Source organism: Electrona antarctica (assembly GCF_951216825.1).
Source record: "Electrona antarctica genome assembly, chromosome: 1".
Lineage (NCBI taxonomy): Eukaryota > Metazoa > Chordata > Actinopteri > Myctophiformes > Myctophidae > Electrona > Electrona antarctica.
Window position 1 is genome coordinate 44475956 of NC_136806.1, and position 23550 is coordinate 44499505.

Below are 23550 nucleotides of genomic sequence, written 5' to 3' on the forward strand. Positions count from 1 at the left end.
AGTTTAAGAGGAAAGCAGACAATGTGAATGAGAGCAGTCATTCGGAAAGAAAATGCCTCCGTGTGTTACATAAGAGAGAGGCAGAGAGAGTAATGCAGGAGAAGGAGAGGGGGAGAGAGGGAGAGAGAGAGAGAGGGGGCAGGGAAACCAGGAGGAGGGAGGGAGATGGAGGAGGAGATCGTCGCTGTCGGGTGGAAACCTTGTATGTCCAACAAAGTTCACATTTCAGGAAATGGAAAAAGGAACCTGTGTTCTGCAATGCATCAAAGGTGGTTGTTATTATCATAGACATATATAAAGGCTAGATAACATTAAGCAGATAAGCATCCTGAATCATAACGTTTGTAACATAGCCAGTGAACTGCGCTGTAGACTCCAACTTGCACCATCTAGCCTTTCTTCTATATATCTATGGTTATTATATAGTCACAAGCTCTGGTTAACACTTTTCATTGGTTCCGTATTCATAAAACCCACAGACTTAACCGCTTTTAAATAAATACGAAAATTTCTAATATTGTGTGGCGCTGTAATATGACAAAAGGGGGGCATTAATTAAAGAAAAAAACAGTTAAATATGAGGTTTCTGCCAGAATGCAACGATATGAGGAGAAAGAGAGGGGGGTCTTTGAGGTGGTGATGATGATGTAACCATGCAACTGACACCTCCAGCTTTTCCACTGGGATCAGCTCGCTGTCAGAAAAGACCCTTGAGAAGGAGATTAACACGCATGCCGCAGTCTGTAAATAAGCTAAGCAGCACAAAGACAGACCCACAAATTGCTAAGAAAGAGGAGATACATAGTCATTGCATAACCTTTCCCATGCTTTTTGCTACAGGTTGATATAACCAGATGAACTCTATTTGTCCCTATTCTGGGACCAACATTGTGTGAAAATAGCTGATCTACAAGCTCACAACGTTGTTGTCGATCGCCTTTAAAGTGGCGTGGCTATTGTTAGCTGCTACACACACATTCACAACAACATCCGGTCCGTCTGTAAAAGTGGTCCGTGTTTATAAATCGAATGGGCGCTATAATGTAATGGATTAAATAACCCAGTGCAATTAAAGTGTTATCAATACTCAGGTAATGTTGACATAACATTTATTGTGTACTTTTCCCCTATGAACCACATTCACACCTGTGAGTTGGCACCATTACAACCAGTGTTTTTAGAGTCGTCCTCAGGTCTACATGGACGCTCTGGGCTACGCCTCTTGGCAGTGTGCCACCAGTATGGCAACCAATGTGGAAAGCTTGCTGTGTCTGTGCCATTGAAATAACTCTGTATCCAGGGTGACTGCTAATCTTGGTTTGGCTATTTGGCTTGAGCTGAGTTTGACTGCACTAGCCAAGATCATGTGTTGCTAGAGTTAATGGATTATTATTATACTCGGTCTGGGCATTAGTTGTCCCAAAAAAACAACTTTGAACTATTAAACTACTGTATGTCTACTACTTACCATAGCAGTTATGCAAAACCAGACATGGCCTACGCGGCTCATACTAACTGGGTTTGAACTAGGACAGTTCCATATTATCGCACCAAAGCAGTGATTCTCAGCCTCAAAAGCATTGGCGGCCCAACTATCTGATCAAATGGGTGGGCCACGTGCATTTTCAGCATGTTTAATCAATAATAATAATACTCAATTGTATTCCGGCTTGGATCAAGTTAAGTTATTTATCTGTATCGCAATGAAAACATACTTTTCAAGAAAGAAATAATTCACATATGTTTTTTCTTTAATTTAATTTTAAATATTAATGTCATATTATCATAAAATACTAGTTCTTTTGACAATCATTGTTGTAAAAGAAGGTGTTATTTGTCCTATATATATATATATACCAGGCTGGAATGTAGTCATGAACGTACATACTGCTGGAACACAGTGTGAAACTATCTAAGTAGCCTTGCCGAGCCATGGGGCCCATAGGGCAGGAGCCTATCTCCTGTTTCTGTAGCGTGAGGCAGCTTGATGTACAAGTACACCCCCTGGACATGACGCTAGTATGTCGCAGGGACTTACCTTGAACCTAACCCTTGATGCTGAGTGTCAAGCAGGGAGGCACTGGGTCCCATTTTAGAGACCCCGACCTCCCAGTCTCAGGGCGGCCACTGAGCTGGTTTGTGTGAAACTATGCAGCAGCATTTATTGTACATCAATTTAGAACGTGTTGGCATTGCTGAAGGCTGTTTGACGGCCTAGTTGGCCTGGATCCAGGGAGGTAGAGGGACCATGCATGCTATGGTTCAGTGTCGGGTCATGGGAGGTAGAGGGACCATGGGAGGTAGAGGGACCATGGGAGGTAGAGGGACCATGGGAGGTAGAGGGACCATGGGAGGTAGAGGGACCATGGGAGGTAGAGGGACCAGGGAGGTAGAGGGACCAGGGAGGTAGAGGGACCATGCATGCTATGGTTCAGTGTCGGGTCATGAGCTGCAGTCACACTTTAATCTGATTATGCACTTTGTAACTTGTCGAGATATTCACTCACTTGAAAATAAGGAGCTCACAGTCACGATGCAAAAAAACCCTTTTTATTAGATTACCAACGTTTCGGCAATAAAATGCCGCCTTCAGAGTATGACAGGGAAGGTAGACATTTATAGAGGTTGGGACAAAGGTTTACTCATCAGGGAGTGTCCTCAATCTGGCCAACACCCAGATTGGGTAATTGATGCTGGCAAATTTGTCAAATTTATATATAAAGAAACATCAAAATGCAACAGGTCGGTACAAATGCATATATAAATTTGCTAAATGCATTAAAAACGTATAAAGGGTAGGCTATAAAATACAAGTCCACAAAAACGGCATGAGACATGCTGTTTTTCCACGAGATATTCACTCACACCTGCATCCTTTGGGTCAGACACAGTATATGTTGTGATGTAACTGTTGTGGTCACATGTCCATCGGAGAGCCTGGGTCGCACAGGCCATGCGAAAGAGGTAGATTCAGAACAACGTTTTTCCGACCAGCGTACCTGCTGGAGTGTAAGGCTAGCAGGTTGATCGCACACACCCATGAGGGATAGAATGAGGCAACACTAAGGAGCTTTTTGTATGGTTTTGGTGGGGGCGGTGGAGGGTTGACAAGAACTTCTCTCACCGTCATATGCATTTCTGTGCTTTTTTTAGATACCTTACTATAGATAGATGTTTGATCCTTTTGTTTAATCATCAGCCAGGACTTAGTAGTTGCTGTGTGTTCAGAGACATATTACATTATGTAACATCATACACACACTGTCAGTTAGGTTGCGGTTCGGTTATTCCCAGTGTTGGAAAGTAACTAAGTACATTTATTTAAGTACAATTTTGAGGTATTTGTACTTTACTTGAGTATTTCCAATTTCCAATACTTTTACTTGTACTCCACCTCATCTCAGAAGCAAATATTGTACTTTTACTCCACTACAATTGTTTGAAAACTTACTAGTTACTTGGATTATTATAACAAAACATACATTTACCACTTCAGCCCTATATACATTTCGGCCATTTGAAAATAGACTATCTACAAGCTAGTAGATCTATGATTTTCTAAATATTTGTATACATTTGAAAGCTTGAAATGGGACATTCTGCATAAGAGTACTTTCTACTTTTGGTACTTTAAGCACATTTTGATGCCAATACTTGTGTACTTTTACTCAAATACATTTTGAATTCCAGACTTTTACTTGTAACGGAGTATTTCTACATTTCAGTATTGATACTTTTACTTAAGTAAAACAATTGGGTACTTTTTCCACCACTGGTTATTACACTCGGTCGACCACTCGGTCTGACTGACCCTAACCCATTGCATGTTGTCTGACTGACTGAGATCCAAATAGCTTGCCCATGTCCGGATGAAATACAGGCAGGGTAAAATGTTTGTAGTTCATTTGTTAATCTGCTAGTTTTGAAAACTTTACACATTTTGAAAAAAAAGCTGTGAAGTAGGGCGTTCTGCATGAGTACTTTTTAAACTTTTGGTTCTTTTGGTATAATTGTGATCCAAGAGTAGTAGTAAAGTAAAGTTTTTTTTTTTCTGTAATTTTTATCCCATGATTTTTGCAACCCATTTTTTTCACCCAGTGTCAATTATCTAATGTAATCCTGGGCGCTACACTTCCTCTGCCAACCTGGGAGGGCAGCAGACTGACCTCATGCTTCCTTCTATGTATGAGTAGTCCAAGCTGCTTCTTTTCACCTGAAAGGGGAGAGTTTCCCCGGCCGGACGTAGCGCATGGAAGGAACACGTTATTCCGACCAGTTCCTTTCCCCTCCATAAGGCGCCCCGGCTGGCCAGGGGGAGGTAGTTTAGAGACCATGATTACTGCATGTTTTTTGTGAGGGTACCTACCCTATAGGGGACACGGGGAGAACATGCAAACTCCACACAGAAAGGCCCTTTCGCCAACCCTGCCACAAGTAAAGTAAAGCTTTGAACACAGGACTTTTACTTCACAAAGTCACAAAGTATTTCTACCTTTCTACTTCTTCCACAAATTTAAATATGAATTAAAGGTGATTTGATTGATTGACATCAAAAGGGCCTTTCAGCTCAAACCCACAATGCAATATTTTGTTTTCAATAGTGTTGCTGTGCACAAAAACTCTGGTAACTAAATACAAAAACCCCTACCTATTCCATTTCTCCCGCTCTATTTCCCATTCCAAGTGCATTTGTCTTATATGTAATGCCAGCGCCGCTATTCCAAAGCCCCCTCAGTTACATATTTAAACTATTTTCAGCAATGATTTTTTTTTTCCGGTGGGTAGATCTTGTTGAGCTGGTCATTTTGAAAGTAGCTCTCAAGTCAAAAAAGCGTGGGCACCCCTGGTATAGGGGATGTTTTTCTTTCTTCCTTAACCCATTGAAACCGGGAAAGCATGTGTCATTTTAGTTAATATAGTGTCCCTATCATGTTAACCACTTTAATCATTATTTTATACTTTGGCCATTCAAAAATAGCAGATATACAAGCTCATACCACGTCACTTCATCCGCGGCTAAATACATATAATTTTGGGGCGGTCCGTGACAATTTGAGCACCACCATTGATAAAGCAACATACGTTTTTCAGAAAAGAGATTTGTAGAATCGGCCTCGGGTTAAATCGAAAGTGGACCACAGCACTGGTGCCACAGCTATGACCTTCTGTTCCTACACCGCATTCCCTGCCCTCTCATGTGACTGCACTGTGGGCGCATATACACATGCACTGACATATGCACGCATACAAACACATGCACACTTACACCACACTCATTTGCAGAATTAAAATAGGGTTGTGCTCATACACAAGTATGCACACAGATCACAAATATAAACACACTTGCATGTTAATGCTGCCCGCATCCGTGCCTAAGATACTGGCAGCAGCCGTATACTGAAGCCAAAATGTGTTGCTTTATGTGATTGTGAGTATGCATTGCGTTTGCACACTCACTCGTAATCCTGTCGTGGAAAGTAGCCATTTGGGGTTGCCATTTACTTGGGTCATGAATCGAGGGGGACACTCATTATAGCGTGCACGTATGTGCACATCCATACCGTACCTGTATGTGCGTGTAATACATCAGTACCGTGGTTTGCAACCCAAAAAAACAATACCTCTGTTCCAGCAGACCTTTATGTACTCATGGTGATATTCACTGTGTCAATAGGAATCACTTGGAAGAAGAAGAATAAATACACTCTAGGGGCCTAATGGCCTATTATGTTTTTCAAAGAGATATTTGTAGGCAGTTTTTACTACGCCTGAGTAGTGGTACTTTTGGCAACAATGAGGCAGTCATTGAATAATTGAAGGTCATATTAATGTTGAATAAGTAAGCGTAGTAAGCTAATACAATATGTGTGCCCTAGCTACACAGGGATATAAATATTTGACCCATAAGTGCCTGCTTTGTCGGCTGTTTAACTTTGGATTGGAAACCCGTAAAAGAGTAATTTTGGTTGTATTCCATGAACACATGATTGCTGAACATCCTGCCTGTTCATTTGCCCACCCTTAGTAATACATACACACATTACTAAGTGTGTGTGTATGAGTCATCCGCAGATCTGCATGCCGTGATGCGAGAAGAATTCTCCATCAGCCAATGGGAATGAAGATGTTGCCGTAGCAACGGGGGAAGTGACGGGCAGCAGCTGGGGTTGGCATTGAGAGGAGGAAGGAGGACAGAACTAGACCAGAGTAGAGGAGTCAGGCGGAGATAAATCTGTTGGGTGACCCGCATATAACCCGCATATATCTCTCTCTCCCTCCCTCTCTCTCTCTCATCCTCCGTCTGTCTGTTTTATCTCCATATTTTTGTCGTAAATGAATGCCCTTCGGTCGTGATCATACTAGAGCGTCACAAATAGCAGATCTTACAAGCTTGAAGCTCTTGAGCTTGTCGATCTGCTATTTTTTTGCTCTTTTTATTTGAATCCTGAAAAGTAACCGTTTTGGACATGCGAGGTTTCCACCCGACGACAGAGCGATAATGTATAAAACAAAGGAGCTCTCCCAGACTGTAAAAGGGTTCCCATACTGTGTGTGTGCGTGTGCGTGTGCGTGTGCGTGTGCGTGTGCGTGCGCGTGTGCGCGCGCGCCAGCCAACACAAGATAAAAGGATGCTTTCCATCTCCATTTGCTTCTCACTGCTCCTATCCACTCTCTCACTGACTGTGTCCTCCCTCCCTTCCCCATCCAACCCCGGGCGGCCACTCCCTGCTTACCCTTCTGTCCTCCCCTCATTCCTTCTCGTCGTTCTTCTTGCCTCCTTTCCTCTCTCGCTCCTTCTGTCACCTTTGCTTTCCATCTTGTCCTTTCTTGTCACGGTCTTCCTTCACCACCCTTCTTTCTTTTCTCTGTCTGACCTATCGCATGTCTATCTCATCTGTCTACCTGATCTATCTCATCTGTCTACCTGATCTATCTCATTGATGTATGTTGTCTGTTATCTATCTGTCTAAAAGGTCTGCCTCTTGTCTGTCTGTCTGTCTGTCTATCTAACTATCTAGTCTAACTTATCTATTTTATTTCAAGCTATCCTATCTATGTATCGTATGTCTGTCTTATGTTGTGAATGTTTTGGTCATTAGCTCTTCTATATTTAGACATCCCTGGACGTATGAAAAAACGCTTACCACACACACACACACACACACACACACACACACACACACACACACACACACACACACACACACACACACACACACACACACACACACACTTGCTATCATTATTCTTGCTTGTGTCAACACCTTCAACTCATGAATTCAGGGTAGCAGAAACCTCCCCCCAACTGGAAACATTATCCTCTCCCATCACCTCCGTACCACTCAATTACTTCACCTCCAAGATGAACACTTGTTGTTGTTCCACATATTTCTCTCAGTCTCAGATAATATCTCAAGGTTTTTGATTTCGGCATGTTAGGCAACAATGGAGCCCAGTTCGTTTTCAGAGGTCTTGTGATATTTTGCTGCCAATTCAGGAAACTAATGTCCTCGAGCAGGAAATGAAACCATCTCCACTGGACAACACTTGTGTTGAGACTATTAAATAACGGTGTCAATAAGCCGTTTGGCTTGTGCTGAACTTTTCCCTCGTCAACAAAGCTTGTTAAACCCCGTTTTAAAACTGTATAAATCCCCGGAAAGGGATTAAAACAGGAATGCACTTCCGTGACAAACTGTAATTATATACACACATCATACAGTTTATAACCATAGTTTTGGAAGTCGCTGACATTCTGAATGGAAAGCACCTTTCAGTGCCTCTATTAAGGTGAAGTGGTCACTCCATTTTCTCTTTTAGTTTCTACAAGCCAGTAGCTGAGATGGGCCATAAAAATGGAGACCAGGACCATCTAGGTCCTGGCGGGAATCGATCTCAGGCAAGCAATGCAACATGTAGCTCCACAGATTGGGCTCTTAAGCGCTGCACCATTTGTGGAGACAACATTTTGGGCTTAATTTTTATTCTGTAGGTTAGCATACAGGTGCGCACATACAGTACAGGCTGTTGTTTCTGTTTGTTGTTTCTTTGATTTCTCCTAGACACTTTAACTATATGTGTTAAACCTTATGCAAGTGTTAGTAGTGGTAAATAATTGTTTTTAAATAACCAGCAACAGATCAGTGGTATAAAGTGACTGGTGCATGAAATTGTAAATGTCTAAACTTGCATAGCAAAAGTGAGACACGGTGTGTTTAAGTGCAATGAATATATGATGCTTCTTGATGCTAAGCTCTGGGGTGTTTCTCTCTCTCTCTCTGTAGATCACAGAGCTGGATGATGAGAAGGGTGAGACGGAGTGTGAGGAGCTACCTCAGGACAGAGAGGAGGGCCCCGCCTCTTCCCAATCACCGCAAAGCTCACGTGATGCCGGCAGCCCAACGGACAGGTACGCACACACTTGTATCAAACACCTCTGGGTCTCGGTGCCCTTCCACCGCTCCGGTTAGCATCAGCGCCGTGTAAACCATCTGCTGTAGTCATTTATGCCGTCACTTATTTGTTAAATCCTGTTAGACAGGCATTCATGTTCATAACACTCTGATTCACATACACGTACATTGCGTTCTTCTCAATTTAGGTCAAGTGCCCTCTGCCAAGAGCAGCCACTAATGTTGTTATGCAACCATTGGATTCGGGTGAGAACAAGTGTAAGGGCTACAACAACTGCTGTCTTTGGGGCTATGGTGGGCCGGTGTCTGAGTCAAGGACAGTCACAGCATGTCACTGTCACCAGTTCTTGTATTTTGGGAATGTTTTACCAAGTTTTTATCTGCATACATTATTATGTAGTTATGATAAGCTTCTGCGTATAGCTGTAAAAAACATTTTCTTAACCTTGACGAGTGGACACATGTTACTGTCTGTCAAGTTAGGGAACAACAGACATAACATTGGCCTGTGGTTTTACTGGGTGCTTTCACCACAGTTCTTTGGTTCAGGGTCAGGCAAAGAGGTTGAGTTACACAATGTACAGGCAGACTTCTTGGTACTGTTGGAGTTGATGGGACTGTTTAACTGGAATGACTTTACATCCATTCAACACCTAGTAAGATGCTATGTCATGTTCAGGACCCAGAACCCACCACTAGGGCTGCAACTATGCATTTTCTTCTTAGTACAAATGTAACCAAATGGTTACAGTGAGAGTCTGCCTAGGTGCCCTTATACACTCTTGGAGTTAGGTGTTACCACACTGTTTCACTTTCAGCTTCAGAGAATCACCCTGAGAAAGGTGCTATATAAATGCAGTCCATTTACCATCATTCCAACCGGCTGTCCCTTTCACCCTCACTTTTCTCCACGCCTCCCTCCCTGCAATGTGTCGACTAGAATGTTACACCAATCCTCCACCCAATGTCTATGGACAAAACTGAAGGTTCCATCGTTGTGCATGGTCACCACCTCCCTCCCCCAAAATTCCAACCGCATCCTGTCTGGCTTCACAGCTGCGTTGGCTTTGCATTACAAACATGCCATCACGACAATAACTTTATTATTGCCACTTTTACCTCAAGGGTGGTTTTATGTGCTTCATTTGGATTGAATGACAGGTTAAAGAATGGCATAGATTACAGTTAGTCTCCTTGTCCTTTGAAGTAGGTCATGGCTTTGTAGTAGTGCAACTGGTAATCAAACTAATCAATTAAATTATAATAAATAATAATAGTTGATCCCGGGGCATGTGATAATAGGCAAAAATCGTGACATTATTTTCACAGTTTTTTCATGACACCGCTATGCAACGTTATGGGTGGCGGTGGGTCAGGGGTAGAGTGGCCGGATGGTACCGCCGTAGTCTGAAAACCCACCTCTTCAGACTCCACCATGGCCCGTAGCACTTGCCCTAGCCTAGCCCCTTAGATAGCACATTATGTAGACTTAGATAGTATTTTAAACAGACTTATAGCTTGTTATGTAGACAGCTCTAGAATTGCACTTTATGTAGTCATAACACTTTATAGTACACATGTATAATATATTATATAGTATAGTATGTATAGTTTACATAGATACTCCACTGTTACGTTCTTAGTTTACGCATGATTCATGATAACTACTTTTTATATATGTGATGTATGCCATGCTTTTTGTTATTGCTTAATGTAAATCGCTCTGGATTAAGAGCGTCTGCTAAATGCCTAAATTGTAAATTGTAAGGTTGCCAGTTCGAACCCGGGCTCCCCCAGAGTTAGTGTCGAAGTGTCCTTGAGCAAGACACTGAACCCCAAATTGCTCCCGATGTGCTGGTTGGTGCCTTGCATGGTTTCCCCTGTCATCGGTGTGTGAATGTATGTGTGTGTGTGTGTGAATGGGTGAATGTAATGCACAATCTATGTAAAGCGCCTTGGATAAAGGCGCTATATAAATGCACCATTTACCATTTATGCGTTATAAAATGGACCTCAAGTGGTTAATCAATTCATTGATATATACATAAATAAATTGGTAATATATTGCTCATAGCCGAAGAAACCGAGGGTTGTCATGACGTGGCCATTGATTTAGTTACTCAGTACCCAGTTTCCTGTAAGATAAACACAGTTATAAACGCAGCACTTTGAAGTCAGAACTGCTCTGTGTTTTTTCTTTAGTGCAAGATTGGGTCTGTTGTAGAGCATGAGTCTGATCACAGTGTGCTTGTGCATGTTCTTTTATTAGGTCAGGGTCATGCTGCCAGCCATGTTCCACTGGCCTTAAGATGATTACATGCACTAATCCATAATCCACATGTGCATGTACACACACAAAAGTCACGTATGCTACTAGGCTTGCCCTGGCACATTTGGCAGAACACTGCATGGCATGACAGATACCTTTGACCCCCACAAACGTTGGGGTGTCACATAGACACACACATGCACTCACTCACTCACTCACTCACTCACTCACTCAGGCAGACATTTTTCACATTGTAATGAATACACGATGCATTTTAACAAGTTGTGTTTGGCTACACACTATTATTTGAGAAATGCGTAATACCGGTAGCCCACAGTTCCAGGATTTAGCCTGTCTTTTCGCTCTCCGAGTATATGGCCAGCTGAGCTGGAAAAAGAAAAAAAAGGATTCTGACAAAAACATTTTCTCTATGATTTTAATTCATTTTTAATGCAATTTCAGTTAAACTTTCTTGTGGGTTGACACGTGCATCATTGCATACACACTAGGGTTTAATATTTTTCCTGGATTTGGCTCATTTTAATTCCCGGGAATTTGCCGGTTTGGGTCGCGCATCATCGTACCAAAACACGTTCTCACGGAGGACAGTTGACTGGCCCTTAAATACCCGCTGCTATATTATTATATCACAACATAATGTTAGCCTATATCAAATATCATTGACCTAAATGGCGTTATATCAACAATGAAAAAAAGGTTAGGCTCATGTCTGGAAAACATCTGGAAAACGTTAAACATGCGCGATTGACGCATTAGCCTACTTTACCTGGGTAACATCAACTTCTGATACACTTGACCTGAAATGATAATCCTGTACCGTCACCGTGTAGCGTTTTGTTTCATTAGCGTGATCGTGATGAAATAGGCTGCAGCTGTTGTTCCGTGGCTGTGCACTTGTGATTCACTTCTTTTCAACAACATAAACTTAATTCAAATATCACTTATTTTCACTTATTTTTTTTGTTTTGTTGTGATAATCCTCCCTACTATAGAGTGTGCTGACCATATAAGGAGTTCCTCCCTGACCCCAGTTAACCCCTGGGGGTAAAAAAAAACCCCCGTAGGTTTCGTTTTTGGCTAGGTGACAAAGCCTTCATCCAATCAGGATAGGGAGGGGCCTTCCGCCAATCATGATCGAGCGGGGGCGGGCCTTGGTGTGTGTGCTGTTGGCCTGTAGTGCATGCATGTGCACATCTTGTTACCGGGGCGGACCGGGGGTTTTTCCAAATCACCCAAATCACTGAATGCTCCTTTAAATTAAAATCTTAATGTATACAGGCCTACGCTATTCAGAAAAAAGTGACACTTACACTTCCCAATACTGAATACTTGATTAAGCTTTTTCTTGAACGAAAAACATTCTCTGAACATTGAATGTTCTTGGAGCTTTTTCTAGAATGAAAAACATGTTTTTTAAAATAAAAGATAATTAACAATGCTATAAGCTCACAACGCATCGCGGTAACATTCTTGGCCTCCTACTGTATACAACTAAAAATAAATGAGGCAATTAAACGGGACGTTTTGCTCACTTGATTACCTTATTTCTCTTCCCTTTGGGATTTGAGGAAGTGGGATTTAAGGAAGCAAAGTGCATTTATTGATTTGTCGCTCAGTCAGTTTGGTAACTGAAAAGGCTCGCTCAGCTTCCACTGAAGTTGGCGGAATGGTTCCAAGAGCCAAGTAGAGGCGTTGGAGATTTTTTGGGCGCACTTTGGTTGCTTCGAAGAGCGCAAATTCATTTGAAATTATTTTCTGCAGGTCATTCCCTGTCTTTTCCTCTGGGTCTGGGCTTCTCATAGCCTGGCTCCAGTCCTGAATCGCTAGCCACGCCCATTAAGAAAATATGTTCTGGCGATTCAGGTCTGGTGACTTTGTCTATGGCGGCATCAGTGTCGTTCAGAAATCCGAACACAGCAGCTGATTGGCCATCAGCCCCTTCACTCGACAGCGTCAGACAACAAACATGGCTGCCCCCACTGCGGTGACTCACGACCGTATCAATCTGGCTATTAAATTGGCGTATGATAAATAGTTTATTTACAGAAACATAAATAAACATCATCCGACATATTTTACCGCTTTTGTTTACATGCTAGTAGTGCTCGTTGGCTGTGTTTGTTTGGTTAGCAAACGGGTTATCCATAGCCTCATGATTGACAACAACGTCATCTGCTTTTCTACTATTCTGGTTGGTATGAACCAATCACCGAAGACTGCCGCTTTGACAATGCCCATCCCATAAACTGCTGCCGCGGGGAGGGCTTTCAGTCTGAATAATGAAGTGAAACGAAATGAAAATTCAGACTGAGTTTCAGGCTAGGCTTCTCATGCACGCATCGATGTCTTGCTTGTTGCATTGCTAACGCTTTGTCACTCCTTGTCTATTCCTTTTCTTTCTTTTTTTTTATTCCCCCCCCTGGAGTGACAGACGTAAACATTGCAACATGTAGCCTACAGTAACTTCTACTCCAAAACTGCACATATGTATTTGCCAAACAATGACTGCTGCCCAGTTAGGGCTTAGATAAAATGCATAGCTGGTTGTGACAACTCTGAGACAGCCTCTGAGACAGAGAGAGAGCCCTCATCTAGTCACTCAGCAGTAACTGTGCTCTGTGCTTTGTCCAGTGTTTGACAAACGGGAGAGTGTGCCCTTGATGGCCGTTGCAACACTCCTTTAATGGACACTGACACGCACGCACGCACGCACGCACGCACGCACGCACGCACGCGCGTCAGGTGGAAGTATAGTCGTGGTTGTGTGAGGTCCTGTGTGGGTAATTAGCCCTTCGCTAAATCCCACCTCAAAAAGCGATTGTCCAATGCCAATCCAAAAGCATGGTTGACTAGATTTATAACATTTTGAAGGTTTTGCTTCTGAAATGATCCATTATTTATATGGAGAAATCCCGTCATTTAACATGCATCTCAATGGGTGAGAAGGACAGCTGGGCATGTCTCTTCGCTGCTAACATGCCTATTGGACAAGGACGGGTTGGGGAGGGACTTAGCAAAGGGCTAATTGAATGTAGTGTCATTCAGTAGTAATTATGTGGTGCCGGGACAGTAAAAGTAGTCTGTACTGCTCAGGTCTGTAAGCTTTGCTGACCTCAGTGTCTAGTCTGGAAGGATTAATTCAATAATTGTCTTAAAACGGAACCGTTTGCCCATATTATCACAAGTCACATTAACAATGTGATGTTTAAAAAACACAGGTCAGTTTCAGAGTGCAAGAGAGATTTCTTTTCCCCACTATTAGTCATATTTTATTGGCAATATTGAAACCATTCGGTTCACTTAAGCTCTATTTTATACTTTCAAGGATGTTCAAAATAGCTTATTTACAAGGTTGCAATGCGTCACATTATGACAAGGTCTGAGCTTTTGCTTATATTCCCCAAAAATAGGGATGTTGAAAAGGTTAACTTTGTCTGCCTTTTATCATAGATATACAGTAATACATACGGTGGTGGACAAAAGCATGGGCACCCTTGCATTGCACCCTTGCACTCAACATGGTAGGAGACCCAGAAGGACCCCTCTACTGAAAGAGAGACACAAGAAAGCCCGGCTGGAGTTTGCCAAAACAAACCTGAACAAGCCAAAATCCTTCTGGGAAAATGTCCTGTGGACAGATGAGACCAAATTGGAGCTTTTTGGTAAATCACATAAACTCTATATTTATATAAGTCTTCAAACAAAAGAACACTCTCCCAACAGTCAAACATGGAGGAGGTTCATTAACGTTTTGGGTTTGTTTTGCAGCCTCTGGTACTGGGTGCCTTGAATGTGTGCGTGGCATTATGAAATATGGCGATTACTAAGGTATTATGGAGCGAAATGTGTCATAAAGCTGGGCTCCGTCGAACATAGTGGGTCTTCCGACCCAAAACACACATCAAGAAGCACCCAGGAATGGTTCAACAGAAAGTGCTGGACTGTTCTAAAGTGGCCAGCAATGAGTCCAGATCTCAATCCCATTGAACACCTGTTGAGGGATCTGAAAATGGCAGTTGGAAGAAGGCACCCTTCTAATCTGGGTCAACTGGAGCAGTTTGCAAAAGCAGAGTGGGCCAAACTGCCAGTAGAGGTGTAGGCATCTCATTGAAACCTATAGGAAGCATTTGACAAAAGTTATTTTCTCCAAAGGCTGTGCTACCAAATATTGAATTTAAGGTGTCAATCATTTTGTCACGGCAATTTCTGTGTAATCTATTATTTAAAATGAAACATTAAGTTCTAATTAAAAAAAACAAAGCTTCTGTACTATTATTAGTTCAGTAAAGAATTTTGGAGACCAAATACCATTGCCAATTTGAGTTGTAAAACTACACTTTCTTGTATTCATTCTCAACTGGTGTGGGTGTTTAAAGCTGGTTAGTGTTTAATTTGTCAGTCTCTCTGAAAAAGCATGCGTTGGGGAAGTGAAGTGGTTCTTTGAACATCTCCGCTGTTTGTTTTGTTTTTATGCATAGCTGGTTGTGACAACTCTGAGACAGAGAGAGAGCCCTCAACTAGTCACTCAGCAGTAACTGTGCTCATGTTATTTGTCCAGTGTTTGACAGACGGGAGAGTGTGCCCTTGATGGCCATTGCAACGCTCCTTTAATAGACTCTGACACACACACACACACACACACACACACACACACACACACACACACACACACACACACACACTCACACTCACACTCACACTCTCTCACACACACACATACCATACCATACTGTAGGTTTAGAATATGCTCACATCAGTTCTTCATACCGTGGCACCGGCAACTTTTTCTACTGTCTCTCTCTCTCACTCTCATTCTCCATCCATCTCTGTCTGTGGCTATCTCTCCATGGAAACTATTTCTCATGAGGGCACAGAAATAGGCTGGAGTGTGTGTGTGTGTGTGTGTTTGTTTGTTTTTTTGGGGGATGAGGGGGTCGCATGGGGTTGTGTGTATGGGAGGAAGGGGGGTTAGCGAGAGGGACATGGAATGTTTGGGGATTTGTTACTAATGGTTACAATTGGCATGTTGATCAAGTGACAAGAAAGGAAAGGCTTGTGACATTCAGGGTGTCCCACAAGTTCCGGTTAGGGTTGGGAAGACAATTCTTATACTTTATCGTTCATCAGAATATACATATAAAGGACGTCACTTGTCACTGTAACTCGTTTTTTGTGTCACTCACTACTACAACATGATGCCATGTTTCTTGTAACTGTGGATAAGAAAGAGTCTAAACATTCCAAGCCAACAATACTATGTCTAATGTGTCAGACTTGACCTCGACATTTCATAGTCTCACACACACTTGTTTTCACACCTCTCTACACTCCCTGTGCTATGCACGTCTAGTTTGCCTGTATGTAACAGGTATTTGTTATATATATATAGTTACTGTCAGGTGGAAATCTTGTATGTCCAAAACTGTATCTGTATATCTTTTTTTTAAATTAATAGCGAAAATAGCACATCTACATGCTCATAACGTCTCATCTCTACTATTTAAGTGTGACACTCTTGTAGGATGAAGTAGGGCCTTCATGCAAGGTTTCTGCCTGACAATATGTAAGGCTGAGCTTCAAAGCTTTTCTGGGGCATATGTCTAGTTTAAAACAAGAGCGTTGCGCACATCCAGTCCCTCGCTGGTGCTGGACAAAGTATGTCTAGTTTGTCATGCATGTATGTGTTATATCTGTAGGGCTGACCTTCATAGCTTTTTGAGGGTGTTGGAGCTATTGGAGCCTAGGAATTAATGAGACCCAGAGCACACTTTGCTTGTCTGCTGCTCTAAACTGCTTGAAATTGCAGAAGTTAAATAAAACATGAGTTGCAGCCACATACTTAGTATAGAGTATATATATATATATATGTATATGTATATATATGTATATGTATATGTATATGTATATGTATATGTATATGTATATGTATATGTATATGTATATGTATATGTATATGTATATATACATATACATATACATATACATATACATGTATGTATGTATGTATATACATATACATATACATATACATATACATATACATATACATATACATATACATATATACATACATACATACATATACATATATGTATGTATATATATGTATATGTATATATATATGTATATGTATATATACATATACATATACATATACATGTATGTATGTATATACATATACATATACATATACATATACATATACATATATACATACATACATACATATACATATATGTATGTATATATATGTATATGTATATATATATGTATATACATAACTGCAGCTCTTTTCTCCGTCGTTTATGATCCTGCCATTTGTTTACAGGTCCATAGGCCTGTCACAGTTATTACATAATCGCCTAATAGCAATTATTTGACCTAATCGTCATAATCTTTTCCATGTTTCAAAGATGTTCATACGTTTTCAAACATTTTGCCGAAATAGCAGCTCTACAAGCTAGATCAGCTATTTCCGCTATACGCTTTTTAGTATTAAATTATTATACGTGTCAGTAATTATTACTTGTATATTTAAATTATCTATCCTGAAAACCAAACAGAAATTTAAATTGTATTCATATCCTCCAATGTTCAATGCCAAAAAACACAATTAAATCATTAATCAGTTATTTGTGAGACAATTGCCAACTTAAATGTGTAGTCCTGACAGCACCACCATACGAAAGGAGAGGGTTAAAAAACAAAAAAACAAAAAACAAGCAAATATTGGAATATTTATTTTCCAGTTGGCATCCCATGGTATCGAACGAAGCCCTGAAGGTTAGAAGTAAAATTGGGTCAGCCCTACTTTGCAATGTGTGTTCATGTGCAAACGATCATGTCCTGCATGTGGGAATTGTACCCAGGCCTATAGATAGCTGTGTCCTGACCTACAGTGTACACATCTATCACCTGTGTGTAACTGCTTATGTACAGTTTATAGATAGCAGTGTCCTGACCCTCAAATTCTTCAGTCTACATTGAGCCCACCGGCTTGTTTACTGCAGCTGAGATCCTATAAGTAGTTTGGGCGCCAAAATGGCGTGCGCGTGTGTGTGTGTGTGTCTTCTTTCAATGTTTGTTCTTTCCTCTCCCATCTCTCATCCCATCTGGCTTATGCCAAGGCTCTGATACAAGGTACAGTTACAGAATATGATATACCAGCCAGTATAGATAACACACACACACACACACACACACACACACACGCCTTATCAGTTGTCACCCACAGTACTGGAACTGCTATTTTACCTTGAGTATGGAAGGCATACCCAAATGTTTGTTCTCAAGTCGAGGAAAGATTGAGGGCCAAACTTCTTCCAGAATGTTTTGGGTCTGCTGATGGCACCATGAATTGGTTTGGAATCACTTGCAACTGCTCCCTGCCCCGTTTTAAGGTCTGATATACACAATATATTGCGCTAATGACAACACGCCCATAAAGTTTTACAGCTGAGTTCAATTTGCCCTTGTTTTGCCTCTCATTGCAATTATTCATGTGGCAAAGTATAAATGGTGGCTTTGTTCCAGACGATTTATTTATTTACTGATGCACCTTAGACTGCCACTGAAGAGTTTGTGGAGCTGTTGCTGTCATTATGTAGGCCTAGCAAAAGCCTGAAAATAGACTGTGCCAGTATAGTAATCAAGATGTTTAGCACAATCAGTCATTGTTTGGGAATTTGTGTCTTATTTGAAATATGATCTTGTTTGTAAAGGGAGAGATCACCAGTTGTTGACTGACACTCTCCTCAACGTAAAAGATATTTTTTTTTAAAAATATTACAAAAAAGGATTACAAAGGATGTAGAATGGACAAACTTGAACACCTTGATGAAGACGTAGTTTGACGTGGTTGTCACATGTCTCCTCTCTCTGACTTGCTATTTTGTTATTCTCTTATTGTCTTATTTCAATAAGTGGTATACTTAATGTACAAGGAAAGTGATAACCATGATAAAATGCAAATAATATTGATAACTTCTGTAGCAGATGTGATTAACATTGCGTAGGAAAACGAACTATGTATGCATACAGTACTGTATGTGCAGAAATGGCGTCACCGACTCTCCTTGTGTTGACACTCACGTGATATGAGATTTAAAGATATCATCTTGGATTTAACTTGCAGTACAGTAAGTAAAGTGTAATTGTTGGTCGCATTTACTATGTAAACCTGAATCTCCCGTCCGTCTGTCCGTCCGTTAGTCACCCCACGCCTCCATATATGGCCACGCCTCGTGACATCACACCTCCATATATGGTCATGCCTCAAAACACGCCACCATATGGCCATATGAAGATCACGACACTGACCTCATCTAACCCTGGATAACCAATGCATACATGGAGAAGACTGGATCATCACCTAGATCTGCATATATGGAGCCGGCCAGCAACTCTATATTTGACGTCAAACCTTAAACCCTTAGATCTCCATATATGGAGCTTACCTGTTCTGATATATGTTGATCTGACCTCATCAAACCCTGTACACTCAAGACACGCTCCATATATTGCCAGTACAGAATTCATTCCATATGTTGATCTGACCCCCCATCAGTGGCGGATCTAACTAAAGGCAAGAGCAGGCAGCCGCCTCCCATGGCTACATTTCTGCCTCCCCTCGAACCGTTTATTTAAAATGATATGCCGCCTATAGCGTGTGCCAACGTGTACGTCACCAAGAGGGGGGCGGCGTCTAAAAAGCTAGGGACGGCCCCCTGGTGGGCATTAAATTCTAGCCCGCATCACTCAGAATAGAATGACGGTGGTATGTTTTTATAAATATTGAGCTCGTTCTTGGCGATAACATAGTGAACAAACACCAGGATGGATAGAAAGAACGTCGGGCCCAAATACATTACAAGGACAAGGAAAATGTTGTGAACAAACACGGCTGTGCTTAGATACTTTGTTGAACGTTATGTCTCTGCGCCCGTGCGCCGATCCAAGTCATTCTACGTCTTTTTGTAAACTCGTCAATCTGGGTTCCTTGATGCTGTCTCCATGCTGGAAAGCTGAACATCTAATTCCGTTTTCTGGCTCATTTCCTCGACGCGACCTGCTGTGGCACTTATTTACTGAGCAAGTCTGCACCATTGTGAGGTCAGTTTAGAAAAAGAACGTATACAAGCATACGGATGGTCGCTCAATGTAAACAAACCAGACAAGCCAGCAAGTATGGCGGAAGCTACCACGTGACACATATGTTGACGCCCCCTCCAGGAGATTTTGGTACACCCTATAGCCGCTACTCAAGGCGGACAGACAGTGTATCAGACAGAAGAATACACATCTATTCTCTGTGTGTCCTACGTCGCAGCGTGCGTCGCAGCGTGTCTGTCTGGAGGGGTTTGAGTCTTTTCACACTCTGGTGTGAAATGAAGGTCTACAAGCAAGAGCTTGAGCTTGTAGGTCTGCTATTTTTGAAAAATCGTAAAAATGCGGCACAAATCTTTGAATATATATTCTTTCAGAGCGAACGTTTTTTTTATTTTGACGCCAGGCCTAAATGGGTTAAAGAGTTCCTGGCTCTGCGCCTGGCCCCTTGCCCAGCAGTCTGCTGTCACCCAGCCCTCAGGGCGTCTTACTGGTAGAATGATATAAATGTAGTATTGTTTTTTGTCTTCCTGGACTGGTATTACTCTAAATAGCCTGACACTCAGTCTGAATTTTCATTTCGTTTCACTTCATTATTCAGACTGAAAGCCCTCCCCACGGCAGCAGTTTCTGGAATGGGCGTTGTCAAAGCGGCAGTCTTCGGCGATTGGTTCATACCAACCAATCAGAATAGTAGCAAAGCAGATGACGTTGTTGTCAATCATGTGGCTATGGCTAACCCGGTTGCTAACCAAACAAACACAGTCAACGAGCGCTCCGGTAAAACATGTTGGATGATGATGTTTCGTTTCTGTAAAGAAACTATTTATCATACATCGTCATCGATTTATAGCCAGATTGATACGGTCGCGAGTCACCGCAGTGGAGGCAGCCATGTTTGTTGTTTGACGCTGTCGAGTGACCGGGCTGATGGCCAATCAGCTGCTGCGATCAGATTTTCGATCGAGATTGACGCTGCCGTAGGCAGAGTCACCAGACCTGAATCCCCAGGACAATTATTTTATTTTTATTTTTTTTAAGATATTTTTTTTTGCGGCTTACGCCTTTTATTGGTTTTTTGAAGGGACAGACAGTAGGCTGACAGGAAACGGGAGAGAGATGGGGGAAGACATGCAGTAAAGGCCGTGTCGGGCTCGGGAGTCGAACCCGCGGCACACTGCGACTGGATTACCAGTCGGGTGCCCAGACGGTTACGCCACCGCCTGGGCCAGGACATTTATTTTTTAATGGTAGCGATTCAGGGCTGGAGCCAGGCTATGTCTTAAAGGCTGCATCACAGTAAACGTTTTAGTTCCTTCTAGTTGAGTGAAATGAACAAACAAAAGCTTCTATCTGAATCGGTTCTTGTGTGTCAATAATTTCTGAAAGCAGTCATCCCCGTAACATCGTCAATGTCAAATATTGTGACGTGAAGATTTTGTCTATCACCCAGCCCAACTGATAACCACTCACCAGACAAACTGTACTGGTCAGCCCAGTGCAGTATTGAACAAAAATGTTAAGTAGGGCTGGGACTCGATTAAAAAAAATGAATTCATTAGAGGCTTTGTAATTCATTAATCTAAATTAATCACATTTTGGTATGCGAGTGAATCAATGAATAGTGACTACATAAGCTTTAGCAATAAAATATATATTTTTTTAATCAAGGTCAACAGATCAACAAGTGCAGCAATTTTAGGAACATTCAGGTAGTCTATATCGGGGGTTCTCAATGTTTTTGGCTGGGGACCCCCGGAAATGCTTTGGCCATGTCGACTAAAGTTAGCTTCCATGCTAGCTGCTTCAACATGTTTCGCATCGAGGACACCGGCTTGACGTGCTGCGGATATATGCAATGTCTTAATCCATAAATTGCAAGAAACAACCGTGCTTTTATCCACCCTTTCATTGGATCGCTTTTTAAATCTGAATGTCCCATCCACTGGGGACAAAGCGAGCTAAGCGGCTTCTTCATTCACTGGGGTTTGTTGTTGTCTGACGGAACGCAATGTTGGTTGGTGCACTGGTATGGTCGGTCTGCCTGAAACTCTGTGAGAAATGTTCTGTGGTGAAAAAATGAGTGCGATTGAAATGCGATATCTTTCTGTAATTAATTAATCAAAATGAACGCGTTAATAGTCCCGGGCCTAATGTTAAGCCACAGTAGCATGGCAGATTGAATGCATCTTTTCCGAGAACCCAGATTATAGCGCAGAACTCTGCTATGATCTCATTAAGCTCTTGTGTAACTTATTAACTTGGGTTGTAGTGAAGTTGATCCACTGGAGAACATGCTGCATGAGACACTGAGTCATTATATTATATTTAGTGAGTCATTTGATGCACGTGCATGTTTATCAGTCATCACGGATCTAGGTTATCAACCAGAACAGACGGTGAGATATGATGAGATAGGACATTTACCCCCGTTGTTTGTGGCCTTAATTGCCCCCTTTATCTCTCCCCCTTCTTCTTCCATCTACACATGTCTATACATGTCAGTTTTGCCTTTTAGTCTTTGGCCTGATCCCTGCCTCTTGACCTCATTTCTTGTTTCCCTCGTGCTCTTCTCTCACTTTCTCGCTGTGTTGGCTTCCTCTCTCCTCTGTCCTTCCTCCGTGGCTGAGGACTCTAGTCGCTCCTTCACACTAATGAAGTGAGATGCTGTTATGTTCTGACTGTCATACCAAAGGGCTTATGGTGTTATATAAAAGAGACAGGTGTGTGTGCGCGTGCGTCCGTGCATTGCACTGTGAATCCCTTTGTGCTTGTGGCTGTTAGTGTATGCATGTACGCAGCCGTGTGTGTTTGTCTGGCCGCTTGGCTGGATAACTGCTGAGTTATAGTCAGCACTGAGCACAAACCCCCCTCCCACTGGCTGCCCCATGATTGGCTCTCAGAACTCAGCCCCTGCTTATGATTGGCTGTCATCTTCAACCCCTTCGAACCGATTGGTCCTCCGGGGGTGGTTGCCTGGAATCGTCAGGGACTTGTATTATTTGAGCAGAGCTCTGGATGTTTACTGCAGCACTTTTACAGGAAGAGTGCAGGAGTGAGATTGCTGTCTCACGCACTCTCACTCTCACACACACACACACACACACACACACACACACACACACACACATGCACACACATGCATGCATGCACACACACATGGACTCTTACACACATACATACCCAAACAATACCCTGGCTCTGCTGCTAGACCTTTTGGTACAGACTTTAACGCTGCAAAGTGCTCAACTAGGATAACCTACCGCTGTGGATAGCCTACCTGAAGACCTACGTCTGTATTCTATGAGCTGGATCTGACAGACTACCTACCTGCTGGACGTGTATGACTACAAGACCCCCTACGCAACTGAAATAAAAGCTCACTGGCTTACAGACAGGACAGAGAGTATAGGGGAAAGAACTGCAGACTGGCACACACCCATCCTACAGGACAGCAAAAACAACTTGAAAGAAAGAAGTGTAATAACCCAGAGAGAGAGAACCCCAGACAGAGAAAACCCCGGGACATTAAGCCTACTGACACAGCTAACGGACCGAGTGATCCACCCCACCAAACACTGACTCCAACAGCACCCACAGCTCACTGAATCCAGCCAAGATGAGGATGTATTGCAACGTTCTGCTGCAGAGGTAAACGCCAAGGGGGGGCTGGGGGGCTGCTGAGAGACACTATAAAATCCTGTGTGTGAATTAAACTCTAAAAGAGTATCAACATGGAGC

General features: G+C 42.3%; 1 protein-coding gene across 1 annotated transcript in view; it reads left to right on the forward strand.

Annotated features, from left to right (window-relative positions):
- The window catches only part of fam13b (family with sequence similarity 13 member B), an 86950-nt gene that overhangs the window by 38635 nt on the left and 24765 nt on the right, over window positions 1-23550 (forward strand). The window contains exon 7 of the mRNA XM_079502926.1: window positions 8286-8410. Coding sequence (XP_079359052.1) covers window positions 8286-8410 — 125 coding nt within the window. The remainder of the gene's footprint in view (window positions 1-8285; window positions 8411-23550) is intronic.